This window comes from Lepidochelys kempii, chromosome 2 (genome assembly GCF_965140285.1).
Source record: "Lepidochelys kempii isolate rLepKem1 chromosome 2, rLepKem1.hap1, whole genome shotgun sequence".
NCBI lineage: Eukaryota > Metazoa > Chordata > Testudines > Cheloniidae > Lepidochelys > Lepidochelys kempii.
In genome coordinates this window covers 230,230,752-230,244,544 of record NC_136381.1, presented here as the reverse complement: position 1 = coordinate 230,244,544, position 13,793 = coordinate 230,230,752, and the positions used below count along the sequence as shown (strand labels likewise).

The 13,793-nt window shown below is 42.6% G+C and overlaps 1 protein-coding gene across 1 annotated transcript; it reads right to left on the bottom strand.

The window, feature by feature from the left end:
- Positions 1-1,976: 1,976 nt before the first annotated feature.
- VIM (vimentin) lies at positions 1,977-12,669 on the bottom strand. Its single transcript, XM_073334132.2, has 9 exons — positions 12,021-12,669; positions 11,044-11,104; positions 6,139-6,234; positions 5,898-6,059; positions 5,184-5,309; positions 4,015-4,235; positions 3,865-3,908; positions 3,004-3,089; positions 1,977-2,339 (listed from the first exon to the last, which is right to left on the bottom strand). The coding sequence occupies exons 1-9, from the start codon at positions 12,569-12,571 to the stop codon at positions 2,298-2,300; spliced, it is 1,389 nt and encodes a 462-aa protein (XP_073190233.1). The 5' UTR covers positions 12,572-12,669; the 3' UTR covers positions 1,977-2,297.
- Positions 12,670-13,793: the final 1,124 nt, after the last annotated feature.

The following is a 13,793-nucleotide window of genomic DNA, read 5'->3' as shown; positions in this document are numbered from 1 at the left end:
GTGAGGGGACAAGCAGAAAGCATGGCTTATTGGGTCAGCTTACCTGGCTGAAAAATGCTGGTGAGATGTACTAAGTTCTAGAATGTGTGATGGGGACTGCTAAGCCCTCTGTCTCACCAAGCTCCTGTATCCCTTGCACACTATGGTGCTGTTGCCAAGCTACAAACCTCTGGCAGGTGCTGCACTTAGGGACAGTCCACACTGGTAGTGCTTTAACATGCCTTGTGTGGCTCTTAAAAAGCCACCTCAACGAGAGGCATAGCTCCCAGGGCTGGGGCACTGTTTACACTGATGCTTTACAGTGCTGTGACTGGCTGTGCTCAGGGGGGTGTTTTTCACACCCCAAGCAAGAAAATTGCAGCACTATTAATTACCAGTTTAGACAAGCCCCACAGACAGGAATGTACCCAACTGAGTTACATGAATGCTTCTCCCAGATGCTCATGACCTAACAATAGAGATGCTCCAGCCACTTCCCCTCAGTCCCAAGGCCTCCCATCAACCAACTAGAAAACACACAACCAGTGACCATCTGTGAAAAGTTAAGTGACTTGCTTAGCATGACACAGGCAGAGGTAGGGATAAAATCTAGTTCTTCAGGGTGGCATTCAACTGCCTAGACAATCCCCTTTCTGCAATACCCTGTCTCTTTAACTATATGCTTCTACAACATATGAGGCAATGACCCTACAGCCAAAATTCTGCTTCACCCCCAGCAGACAAACTATCCTGTGCACTATATATCTGGAAGTAAGTGTTGAGCTCACCTCTTCCTTTGGAAACCCCCAGTTAAGTATTACTGAGCTTGTTCCGATTGCTGATATGTGGTTGTATATCCTTGTAAGTATGGGTCCATACACCATAGGAGGGGGAGTACACAGAATCTTATACAAATAGGCTACCCTTAGTTGTAGAGGACATGGGTATTGACAGGGATGGTAAACTATTTCACATGTAACTACTACTGCCATTCCATCAGCATAAGCTCCCAAGCACTACTTGTTCATTAAACCTATATAAAATTTGATCCTGTGAGGTACAGATGCAAAATACTTAGAGTTTGTGTAACTCTGCCCCAGATTTAAGATGTTCAATAAGTCACTTGACTGTGGCTCTTGCCTTAGCTAAAGTAGTAAAAGCATAACTTTCTGTTTCATGCTACTAAAGCCTATACTCACCTGTTATTAAACGCACAGAGCCTCACTTGTGCATGAGGAAATGGTTTGATTGTGGGCTATTTTTACAGCTGACCTATTTTTGTATGGTCTCATTTTCAGCCATAGCTTAGTGATTTTTATCTAGTGTCAAGACGCAATGAGCCCACAATTGTTGTGTTAGGGCTCGTTCTTTACTTTGAGGGGATTTGTTTCCCCCCTTCCAGGCTTATTGTGGATGGCGATTACCAATTGTAAGATGGCATGAGTCAGTTTTGTTTTGTTTTTTTAATATAGTTAAAGGCCCTTGCTCTAGGTGCCACTGATGAGTGATGTGTACATCTAAACACCCAGGCAGAGGCATTGGTGCAGCTTTTCACATTTTTTTTTAAACTGCAAATTTCTATAGATAGTCACTTGATATGATTCCATAGCCTGGTTTTGAATCCAAGCACCTACAGCTCATGAACTTGGATGCTCACCTGTGAAAACAAGGCTAATACTAACTGATTATGTTCACAAATAGCTAGTTAGTAATTTGATAGAAATAATGTCAGTTCAACTTGCAGCTGCCAGTTTGTGTAGTCCATTTAATTCAATGTGAGTGGTCCAGTGCCCCTGTGTATAATTTGAAGCAAGCTAAAGTTAAGGAAGTGAGTACAAATTTAAGTTTTTTCCAAGTGTTTTTGCTGATGTTAAGTTCCATGCAACTGTCATTAATTGGAGTTGTGCAGGTTAGGTACTTTCAGCACCAAGTTGCTATTCCCATGCTTTCTGGGGAAAAGTGATCAAAGTTTAACAAAATTCACACACATTAGAAAGCCATTTTCCAAATATTTATTGAAGCAGTGAAATTGTTCATACTGTGCTGGAAAAAGCAGTTATTGAATTCAGAAACTTAAACAGTATTGTAGCACAAGATATTGCTATCTGTAAACTAGACTCCATTGTCAAATCTAAACCTTCAGGGAGAGTCAGTTTGCAAGATCTAATACCTATTCTCTAGCATAATAATCTTGCGCTTTTGGAAAAACTGCAGAAAGGCACTTAAGCTGTTTCTTCCTTTAAGACAGGGACTTTAAATTTTGCTGGTAAGAATCTTTTCACTGCACAAGTGAGAAAGGTGCAGTTTCTCTAGGGTTTTCACTCCAGATCATCGTGATGCTGGGAAGTTTCATTGATAACCTGTTGAAGAATAAGGCAGCTTACATTAATTTCTGAGCAATTTCAATACTCAAGACATCTGACTGTAAAATTAGTTTTCTAGATTTATTCTGGTATATTAACACAGCTAATAAAAACTTCCACTATGCCATAGTGGAAGTTGATGATAGCCACTCACTTGTGGAAAAGTCAGCTATTGGTCAATTAAATTCCAAGTTGAAAAAGAGTGAGCAAAAAAGGCATGGGGGAAATCAGATATACTTTGTTTACAAGCACCTTATTTGCTAGCCATATTGCAGAACTAAGTTGCTTTTAGGAATGATATTTCAGAACTAGCTAACCCATCTCTCTAGGTCTAATATCTAGAAACAGAAGTAGCAGCCTTGGATAGATGTGTCTTTACAGCATGGTTATGAATGTTTTGCTATCCCTGCATAGAGAGGCGCCTAGTTTGTTGAAGGTTGCAGTTAGCACATTCTGATCTGTACAAAATATTCAGCCCAAGTGCATGTTGCTATACTGAGTTAGCACTACTGTAGCTTGGGTAACATACGTTAAGCATGCACTGTTTGGTAAAAAATTAACACTGTACATCACAACTAGCTATTATCTAGTACCATTCTGTCTATATTGGTCATTTGTTTTACTTCCTCCTCCACTAAAAGAAACTGATACAGGCACCAACCTCTCCATTTCTGGTTTCAACAGTCTTAATTAAGAGTGTCCTCTTTGAGTGGGTGTCAACCATAGGGTGGGAATCAATGTTGGTTTCTGCAGATGTAAAATTATTAGTCAGTTATGATTCTTCAGTGATCTAGTTGAAGTTACACATTTGCTTTTGCACATACGATAGAATGGACAGATTCTTTACAGGAAAGACTGATGTACTTGATAGCTGACAAGTGCCAGGCACCAACACTAAGATCCTAAAATTACTAGATGTTTTGTAATTAGTCATATCTTAAATCTGATCACCCATTGTCAAAGTAAGTTTTCAAACACTATTTAGGAGGTCTCTATCCAGATCACTTACAGAAACTACTCTAAGGGGCTCCAGTCTGAGGTTTTAATGACAAGTAACTGGCTACAATTAACTCTTTAATTCAGATATCTTGCTTTGATGTAGGCAAGAGTTCTGGAAGTGGCTAGTGATCCTGGGTGTTGATTTTCAGGGGATCCTTTTGGAACCTCAAAAGGGCCTGATTTTCAGGGAGCATTAAGCTCCTGCATTCAGAAAAACCCTTTTAAATGGTCTTTAGTTGGGTATCCAAGATCACTAGCCACAAAATACTGGTTGTAGAGTTTTGTTATGAAGTTATTACAAGGAATCTCTTCCTGAACTTAAAAGAGTAATTAAAATATCAACATTTGAACTAGTGGTCTCTGGTGTTAAACAAGCAACATCTGGGTTCTGATATCAAAACCTGAATCAATTACACCAGACTAAAAGGAAACTGTCTTTAGAGTATTAGTTTACCACAGCAAAAGGATACAAGTTGTCAAAGAAGCTTCCTACACTATTCATGAGAAATTAGATACTACTTACCCCTCAGGTTCAGGGAAGCAAAAGTTGGAATAGGCATGGTAATTCTGCAAAAGAGAATCTATGTTTAGTGAAGCTAGTCTCTGGAATTTAGTAATTCTTTAGCAGCTACTCTTCAGAGTTGCTGGTCATATTTGCATTAGTTTTATCTACCTGCTCTCCTCTCCCTCCAACAGTTTTCTATAGGTAGCAATCTCAATATCAAGAGCCATCTTGACATTCAGCAGTTCTTGGTACTCATGAAGATGGCGAGCCATTTCTTCCTTCATGTTTTGAATTTCTTCCTGCAGACGGGTAATAGTGTCTTGGTAGTTAGCAGCTTCAACAGCAAAGTTGTCCTCCAATTCACGCATCTGGCGCTCCAGGGACTCATTCTACAAGAGAATTTTCAAGTCAAGTGTTGGCTGCAGTTTAGTAGCTGTCAGCCTTCACCTATTGGTGGTTTAAACCCATATATTCTATAATAGAAGTTTAATACCCTGACCACTAGTGGAAGGTGCTCAAAAAAGGTCACATGGACTAATGTCTGCCATTTGTTAGCTTTCATCCTCTCATGGGGGAATTATGGGAGCAATGTAGTGTTTAACGACAAACCAACAGCAACATTTACATATCAGAAGAGGCAAGGCCACAGTGCCCACCTTGCATCGGAGTGGAAATTGGTGGTATTGTCCCTAGGTTCCTTGTCTCAATACAAGAGCAGCCCCTGAGAAACCTCACCAGCAAGTTTCATGTAGTACAAATCTGGTCAATGGTTTATTTTCAAAGAGACCTAGATTTGTAGCATTGACAGTGTGCCTAGCTACTGAAGTTTCTACATTAAGTAGAGTTTGACAATCTTAAAGATTTCCTTAGTTATACAGGGGAAAAAATGGGTCCATTCTTTAATTCTTGCTTTGTTTTACAGAGGTACCGATATACAAATATTAAAATTAGATCTGAAGTCTTTTGTTTTTCAAAAGGAAATATAACAAGGAGTAAACATGGTGCAAAGTGTAAGATTAGTTAACAGTGGATTAATCTTTCAGTTACTCAGCTTGTGAACATACACAGCTCAATACTTCAGCTTTAAAAAAAAAAGGCGTCAAACGGGTCACCAAGTTCCCATTCCGTAAATAGCCAGCTAGTACACAGCTGAAAGATGCAAGTTAATCAAAAGGGCCCTTTAGCTTCTATTTTAGAAGCACACCATATTTACATTAGTCTGCAATCTTGTTTGATAGGTCACCTCCATTCACATCCATCTTAGTATTTAGTTATATACATAATGTGACAAGATATCAGCACAAGTAGTAACAGCTGCAGTGGTATGTTTCACTTACAGTTCCTTTAAGTGCATCAACTTCACAGGTGAGGGACTGTATTTGTCTGCGGTACTCATTAGCTTCCTGTTTGGCCTGACGGAGGGCATCATTGTTCCTAGTAGCAGCTTCAGAGAGGTCTGCAAACTGTTGAAAAATGCAGATTTACAGTTGGTATAATACTTTAACAAAAATTTGTCATAAGGTTATCTGGAACACAGGAGTAAGAGGATTGAGGTGATTAAGAAACTGCACATACAAAGATCTTAATACTTGAAACAGAGGCTCTAAACTAGTGCTATGCTGTTACAGCTCTTCATTCTCTAATTTGATGGTTAAAATGAAATACATACATTCTAAAGTTAGCGTTCATTATTCTTGATCTAAAATGTATGTTGCGCTATATCTTTACCCATCCATTCCTTCCTCTACCAGCTCATCAGTACACAAGCCACCCCTCAGTGCACGGGATGCTTCTAACTATGCAAAGAATAGGAAAGATGACAAAACAGGAAGTTAAACTACGTAGTATCTAGGTTCTTGACACAGTATTATGGCTCAGGGCCTACTGTAGATTTGTGACATGCTGTACCTGTTTTCCTGACTTGGGAAAGTTAGATAAAGCCTGGTCTCCTGGATGTAAGTAGTTATGCATTATGGCAAAGCTATCCTGGATATCTAAAAAGTAAAGTTAAGCCAAATATCCTTATAGTCACATAAGAGCCATTCACTTACCTTGGACTTGTACCATTCTTCAGCTTCCTGAAGATTCTTAGCAGCAACACTTTCATACTGCTGACGGACATCACGCAGGGCAGCAGTGAGATCTGGTTTAGCAACGTCTACATCAATTTGGATGTGTTGTTCCTGAATCTGGGCCTGCAGTTCCCGGATTTCCTTAATAAAAGAGTGGACAGTCAAGTATTGTTCTATGATAGAACGTACAGATTAATATTCTAATGCAGATGCATCTTACCTCATCATGAAGCTTCTTCAAGAAGACAATCTCTTCTTGCAAGGACTCAACTTTGCGCTCAAGATCAAGACGTGCCAGAGAGGCATTGTCAACATCCTAATTAAAGGGAAAGATCATTTAGCAAGGTCACTATACTAATAGTAAGGGGGGGAAAATGAATCAGTGTAACAAGCAAGTTTACTGCTCGTTTGATCCAAAGTCAAGCAGCAGAGTGACCTATCTGAAAGTCTGTTGCCAGAAAGAATTGGAAATCTATTTGCAAATTGGGTCCTGGCATGCACAGAGTTGCATGTCAACTGTAGGTGTGTGTGTGTATTTTATACATCAACATCAAATCAAGCAGCACGTTTCAGTCCAACTCAAAAGCATTTGGATTTTTCCTGAAGTATTTGTTATGCATTCTTCATCAGAAGATAACGAGAGTCAGGATAACAAAAAGTTAGGGAATTTCTTGCCAAATTCTCTGGCAACACAAATCCTAGCTCAGGCCAAAATTCTATCAATTCTATCCTTAAGAAAAAAATTGGTATATTTTATCCATCAGAACACCTCCCCGCCTTCTACTTAATGTCACTGTATACTGTCCTCATCACATGACTAGGTAGCACTAGTAGTGCTCAGCTGGCACCATGCTTTATCTCAGAAGGGAAGACTTCATTGATGGGTTAATTGTGCATGATCTAAAGAGCTTTTAAGGTCAACTCTTTCTGGGAGAAGGTTGTTATACAAATTAATTATCTACCTTGTGTAGATTGTCAAGGATTCATAGAATTTAAGGGGATTGTTTACATATTCAATCTTAAATTGTATGCCAGATGTGCCATCAGTTAGTATTCCCCCCACCCATTTTAACCAGTGGTACCTGATATGCTTGTAGTTCAAGACTTGCCATAAACTTCAAATTGTCCTAACAGGTGCATTAGCATTGTAACAGCCTACAGTAGAGGGACTAACTTGATAAGCTTTAGTTGGAGGAGTTCCAACTTACCTACATGTGCTTCTATTACATGAGCACAATGCAATATAGTTAACTTCAGTCAATTCATTAAAGTTAGTTTAATCACAACTTGTAATCAAAGTCTTTTCGCCAGTTTGGAAGGTCATGTTGAGTGAATTTAAGAAGCCCCATAGTCCTAGCATCAGGGCTAAGTTTTCAAAGTAGTGTGTTGGAGCCAGATATGCAATTAGATCATGCATAGATCTGAATATTTATTAGGACTTTTTTTTTATTTAAACATACTCAATGATGGACAGAACAATTTTAGAGGACTGGATATGTCTGTATTTTTTAGATGCATCTCTGAATTTAAGCCAAGAGGTCAGTCTTGCCATCATGGGCTCATTAGACATATTCCCTAGTACCAGACTAGCTGGGTATACATTGCAGTAACTCATTCATTGTACTGATGCACTACCTAGTTGTGCCCCAAAAGCAAGCAATTCATTGAAGCTTTACCAAATGATGGATGAACACAGATGCATCAAATAGCTTTTCATTCTGAAGCGGTTACCTGCTGAACTATGTAATGCAAGTGAACGTATTTGCTTACTTCAAGAACAGCTCTTACCACGTGAGTGTTATTTTCTTGTTCTGATGTGGAATTTTAAGTGCCATAAAAATAGTGTCCTACAGTCCTCTGAAACTGTACTTAAAGGTTGAAATAGCATGACACTTCTGTGCTCTGGTAGGAAGATGCAGGCTGTTTTCTCAAGAAGGAAAGTCCAGAGCAAGCTATATATTTAGTTTTGCATGTCAAACTTTTGCAATCCGTTTACCAAGGGAAAGATTTGTCATGCCAATGCTTCATTGGTCTTTTTTTATTCCTCAAATGCATGCATCTTTAAAGCTTCCTGCAGTTTTCTTATCTTAAAGTGCATAAGTCATTTGTAGTCAGACCCAAGACAGTGGCACTCATACTGAATGTGAGTTAAGTCTTAACTGGTCTTCAGTGAAATTTATGGTTAGTGCCTGTATTTCTGACAAGTATTTAATACTGAATTCTATGCATCAAGTATTACTGACACCTTACATCTTAAAGGTTCAGTACATGTATCCCATTTTCTTTAATATTAATGGTGGTACTGGGTATCTAGTTACAGCAAGGATTGAGATATCAGAGCCAAAAAAAATCACTTCCGAGTGACCTGTTTATTAGAATACAATCATCATTTATACTATTAGCATATGGCAGCTAAGTGTAATCCAGTCTATGGATTATGCTAAAATGTTTGACAACAAGGAATATGAGCGAGTGCATGCTGGGAGTGCTGCCACTGCCCCCAGTCTAGACCGTTACATTAGTTTGAAAGAGAACTGTGTCCCTTTAAAAACACAGCTAAGTACAAGACCCTTTGCACGCTTTTAATAAATTAAACCAGACTTCAACCAGTTTAACTAGATTCCTTGCCGAGTTCAGCTCAGTGGGACTAGATCAAGGTTAAGTGCATTTAAGAGTGTCTATGCAGGACTTTACACCAGTTTAAGTCAATTACATTATTAGGCAAGCCAGCGCAACATGTGTTAAGACAAGCCTGATGTTGTGAAACATACAATATATTCTTTAAATACAGAAGAAATTGAAATTCATTGAGATGATGCCTGGCATCTTCCACATTTCAGGCAAGCAACTCCATTTTTCAATATGCCTTCATTCTTACATAAAGAGATCATGCTATTTGTCTTGAGGAAGGCTTGGGACCGTGTTGCACAATTCAGCTGGATTGGCAAACTTCTGGTTGTCATTTAGACGTACATCCACTAGGGACTCTAGAATACCAGACTAAGCAACTTTGTGACCCAAGACACATCTGAGCCCAGCTGGCTGGAGATAAAAGGAATTCTAGTAATGCCTTTCCACAGTGATAATCTCTTTTGAAAGAAGTCTTGAGAGGCAAGTTCTTTAAGATATCAAAAAGTCCAAACTCAAGTTAAAAGTTTTGGGTTTGTTTCTAATGAATGAAAAGACAGGCTGAGGTTGCAAGAACACCTATAGTTGCTTTTAATATAGTGATCAGTAGATCTCAAAGCACTTTACACTTCCCTCCCCCATCTGTAAAATGGGGAAACAGAGGCACATATGGGTGATGCGAGTTGTCCAACATTACCTGCAGGCTACTAGCAGAGCTGGGATAGAACCCAGGTCTTCCAAGTTGCAGTCCAACACTGTAAAATGCTCTGAAGAGCTCAAAACTTTTACATGAACTGAAGCCTAGTTTCTTACTAAAAAGTAAGCTGTCTAATTTACAACTCACATTAAAGTTTAGATGACTGAATGTTTCTCATTTATTCTTTGAGAATTTCTTTTAAAGAAAAAATCCAGTATACACACCATCTTATGACTTGATTGCTGTTAACTTTTGAGATCATGACCAGGGATCCTAGAAATCTGTTTGCTGTGGAAAAACAATTTGTGTTCTTACAGAGAATATTTAGTTTTTACATATTGTGAAAAGAGTGTGTGAAACTCTGTTTATCAGATCTAATTGTGACCGGGGCCAGATCAGAATCAAAAAATTCTGATGATCAGGAGACCTGGCAAAGAGCTTTCTACCCCGCGTTTTAAGATGGGAGAACTTGGGCAGTGAGACACAGGTGGCTGGTGGTTCAGTTAATACAGAGCTGGATAATGGAGGCTCGGATAAATAGGGTTCTACTGTATAAAAAACAGAAGTATTTGGCATAAGAAATACAAATTGCAATTCTATTAATTTTAATAATGATCAATGGCACTGGTAGGCTTCAAACTTGCTTAAAAATTGTAAGTATCAGTAAAAACCTTGTGTTCAACTAATATAGATATAGTTACTAAAATGAAATGCTGAACTTTAATTCCCTAATCACAGAAAAAATGATTTTTTTTTTTAAAAAAAAAAATCAGAATTTTGTGGGTTTATCACAGATAACTAGGATCCCTGGTCAGACCCTCCTCTAAAACCTGAAGGCAGCCAGAAAGAGAAATTGTCTGACCTATCAGTAGACAACCTTAACAGGAAAATTCTCAGGTGTTAAGGCAGTTCTTATTTTGCAAGAATTTCAGAGCAGCATAGCTAAGTCGGTCAATTCCCATAATGGAGTCCTGTACTAAGAATTTTAAGACTGGGCCATATCTAAAATAACTGATGTTATAAAAACATTTCTCTAAAATAAGCTTACATCATTACACATTCAGTAAGAATGCAGCCTGCAGCAAGCCACTCTTCAATACAAAGAGTTCTATTATTTCAATCTGCAGCCACCATGCTTGCCATAATGCCTGTATCTGCATTCCATAGTGAATCCCATAGAAACCATTAATACCCTTCAGCCAAGCGAACAGATGGCTCCCTTTCACCCTTATTGGATCAGAAAGTGATTCCACATTGGAGTGCTTTTGTAGAATAGGATAGTCTTGGATAAAGCAAAACAATAGCTGTTCCCCTCCCTACTTAAGGCTACATCATCACTAAAGAAAACAAGTTACTACATGAGGACTGGTGGATTCTTGTTAAAAAAGAACCCCACAAAAATCTAGAGTCTTATTTCTACACTTATCCATTCTCTGCTTTAAGGTTTCACCTCTGATGTGTTAGCCATTGTACCTAGTCATGCAAGACAACATTTCTGTTTCAATTTACTCATTGCAAATACATTCAAAAGTGTCAGATCTGCTATATGTTTTTGTAGAATCTCCAGATAATACTTTAAAAGTAAACTGTTTCCAATTTTATCAGTGTCTAGACTCAAGGAATGGCAACGCCCTTGAATAGAGCAGCTTCCTGGAGTTACTAAGAGAAGTCTTGCACCTTTTACAGTTGCTTTTTACCACTAGGTGGCTCTACATCTCACTTGTACATTATGCCAACTTTACACATTTGGCTTTACATTCAGTGTGCTCCTTATTTTAATATGCAGAAATGATTACAAACCTGTCTGAAAGATTGCAGGGTGTTTTCAGCTTCTTCTCGCTGAATCATCTCTTCTTGCAACCTGAAAATAGTAGCATATTGATTAAACAAATAATGAACTTGGGGAAAAAATCAGCACTAGTCTGTTCAAATCCAGCTGGTAGCCACACCCAGTCAGAGGGGGAAAATGGGGCCTCTGACAAAAAGGCATCTCATTCCGACATTTTTCTGGTCTGTGCCCTCTTTATTAAGTTTGCATGACTGGGCTTTGAGACTTTCTGCTGTTACAGCAGTCTGAAATCCACAGATAGCCTAACACAAGCAGTGCCAAAAAATTGTTACTGCTTATTCAGCTAATGAGCAACAAAAGGCTGATCTAGATTTGGGTTGGTTTTAAATAATCTTTTGCTAAATTCAGATTCTGTTAGGTTGCAATATTTAAGAAGTGGATTTGCCAAGCTAAAGTTTTCAAACCCACCAAAAACCTCGAGATAAGATCTACAGTACAACAGTAGATACTGAAAAATCAGATGAGAGAGTGGCAAAGCTAACTTTTTACTTGGTCTTTTCACTAAACTGAACAAAATACTAGAGACCCAAGTTTGAGATGCCCCTACAAGATGGTAGCCGCCCAAGATAGTTTTCCACAAAAGCCTGCGCCTTCAACTTTAATTTGGACTAGAAAAGCCTTTAATATACACATCAGCCTTGTTTTGGCTCCAGGCAAATTAGCTTATGGGTGCGCACCAGTTAGTTATCCATGTGGATTGGATCTGTTTTGCACTCCCTCCACCTCCCCGCTTCTGAAGCTCAGTTTCCATGGCCAGCTAGTTGGGGCTGACACCAGCACAACTTTAAGCGGTTTTTAGGCGCAGGAGGGGCGGGGGAGCGTCTCGCACTTTGGGAATGCAGATTGTTCCCCTCGCTCCCCACTTTGCCCTTGGGTAGAAGCCAGGGCGCCCCCTCCCCACCCATCCGCCCCCCCCGGGGGCACTCACTTCTCCCTGAGCCGCAGGATGTCGTCGGCCAGGTTGTCCCTCTCCACCTCCACCCTGGCTTTGTCGTTGGTGAGCTGGTCCACCTGCCGGCGGAGCGCCCGCATCTCCTCCTCATAGAGGTCCCCCAGGCGGGAGGTGCCCTTGCCCTTGAGCTGCTCCAGCTCGGCCAGCAGGATCTTGTTCTGCTGCTCCAGGAAGCGCACCGTGTCGATGTAGTTGGCGAAGCGGTCGTTCAGCTCCTGCAGCTCCACCTTCTCGTTGGTGCGGTTGGCCTTGAACTCCGTGTTGATGGCATCGGCCAGCGAGAAGTCCACGGTGTCGTGCCCGAGCCGCGCGGGGGGCAGGCTGCTCCGCAGCCGCAGGGCCGAGGACTTGGTGGCATAGCCGCCGCCGGGCGAGGAGGAGACCAGGCGGCTGCTGCCGGGGCGGATGGCGCTGCCCAGCGAGTAGCGGCTGGAGGAGGTGATGTAGCGGCTCCCCGAGGTGCTGGGGCGGCTGCCGCCCCCGAACATCCTGCGGTACGAGCTCTTGCTGCTTGCGGTCGTGCTCATGGCGGCGGCGGCCGGCGCTTTGTAATTCCAGGGGTGCTGGGTCCCGGAGACTCCTGCTCGAGCGAGAGGGGCGAAGGAGACCGACGGCGGCTGCCCGCCGCGGTACTTATACTCCCGCCACGCCCTCAGCCAACCCGGCCCGACGGGCGGGCCCTGCCTTGCACACACAGCGAGAGGCGGGGCCCGGCTGGGCGAGGGTCTCTCCACTCCCACTCGCAGCCCGCGCGGCAGTGCGCACAAAGGCGGCCGGGGGAGGGTTCCCGGGCCCGGGGAGGGACGGAGCGGTTTGCCGGGGCTCGGAATGAGGCGACAGGGCGTGGGGATCGGGGGAGCAGGGGGTCAGTAGGCGGTGGGGTGGGGTGGGGTGGGGGAATCAGGAGGGGGTCATTAGGAGGCGGGGGGAATTGGGGTCAATAGGAGGCGAGTGGGGGGAGCAGAAGGGGGACAGTAGGCGGCGGGGGGAATCGGGGTCAATAGGAGGCGGAAAGGGGTCAGGAGGCAGGGTGGGGAGAACAGGAGGGGATCATTAGGGGGCAGGATAGAGGATTTGAGGGTCAGTAGGGGGCAGGATGGGGGTGGGAAGGAGATGGGGATTCGGGGTCAGTAGGAGGTAGTGTGGGGAGAGTAGGAGAGGTTGGTGGGAGGCAGGGTGGGGAGAACAGGAGGGGATCATTAGGGGGCAGGATAGAGGATTTGGGGGTCAGTAGGGGGCAGGATGGGGGTGGGAAGGAGATGGGGATCCGGGGTCAGTAGGAGGCAGTGTGGGGAGAGTAGGAGAGGTTGGTGGGAGGCAGGGTGGGGAGAACAGGAGGGGATCATTAGGGGGCAGGATAGAGGATTTGGGGGTCAGTAGGGGGCAGGATGGGGGTGGGAAGGAGATGGGGATCCGGGGTCAGTAGGAGGCAGTGTGGGGAGAGTAGGAGAGGTTGGTGGGAGGCAGGGTGGGGAGAACAGGAGGGGATCATTAGGGGGCAGGATAAAGGATTTGGGGGTCAGTAGGGGGCAGGATGGGGGTGGGAAGAGATGGGGATCTGGGGTCAGTAGGAGGCAGTGTGGGGAGAGTAGGAGAGGTTGGTGGGAGGCAGGGTGGGGAGAACAGGAGGGGATCATTAGGGGGCAGGATAGAGGATTTGGGGGTCAGTAAGGGGCAGGATGGGGGTGGGAAGGATATGGGGATCCGGGGTCAGTAGGAGGCAGTGTGGGGAGAGTAGGAGAGGTTGGT

Bases quoted from the DNA above. Each gene is read 5' to 3' on its own strand.
- VIM (XM_073334132.2), bottom strand. From the start codon at position 12,571: ATGAGCACGACCGCAAGCAGCAAGAGCTCGTACCGCAGGATGTTCGGG. The intron at 4,236-5,183 runs GTAAGTGAAACA...ATTCTCTTGTAG, and splicing joins TTGATGCACTTAAAGGAACT to AATGAGTCCCTGGAGCGCCA. The intron at 3,909-4,014 runs GTAGATAAAACT...TCTCTTTTGCAG, and splicing joins TTGGAGGGAGAGGAGAGCAG to AATTACCATGCCTATTCCAA.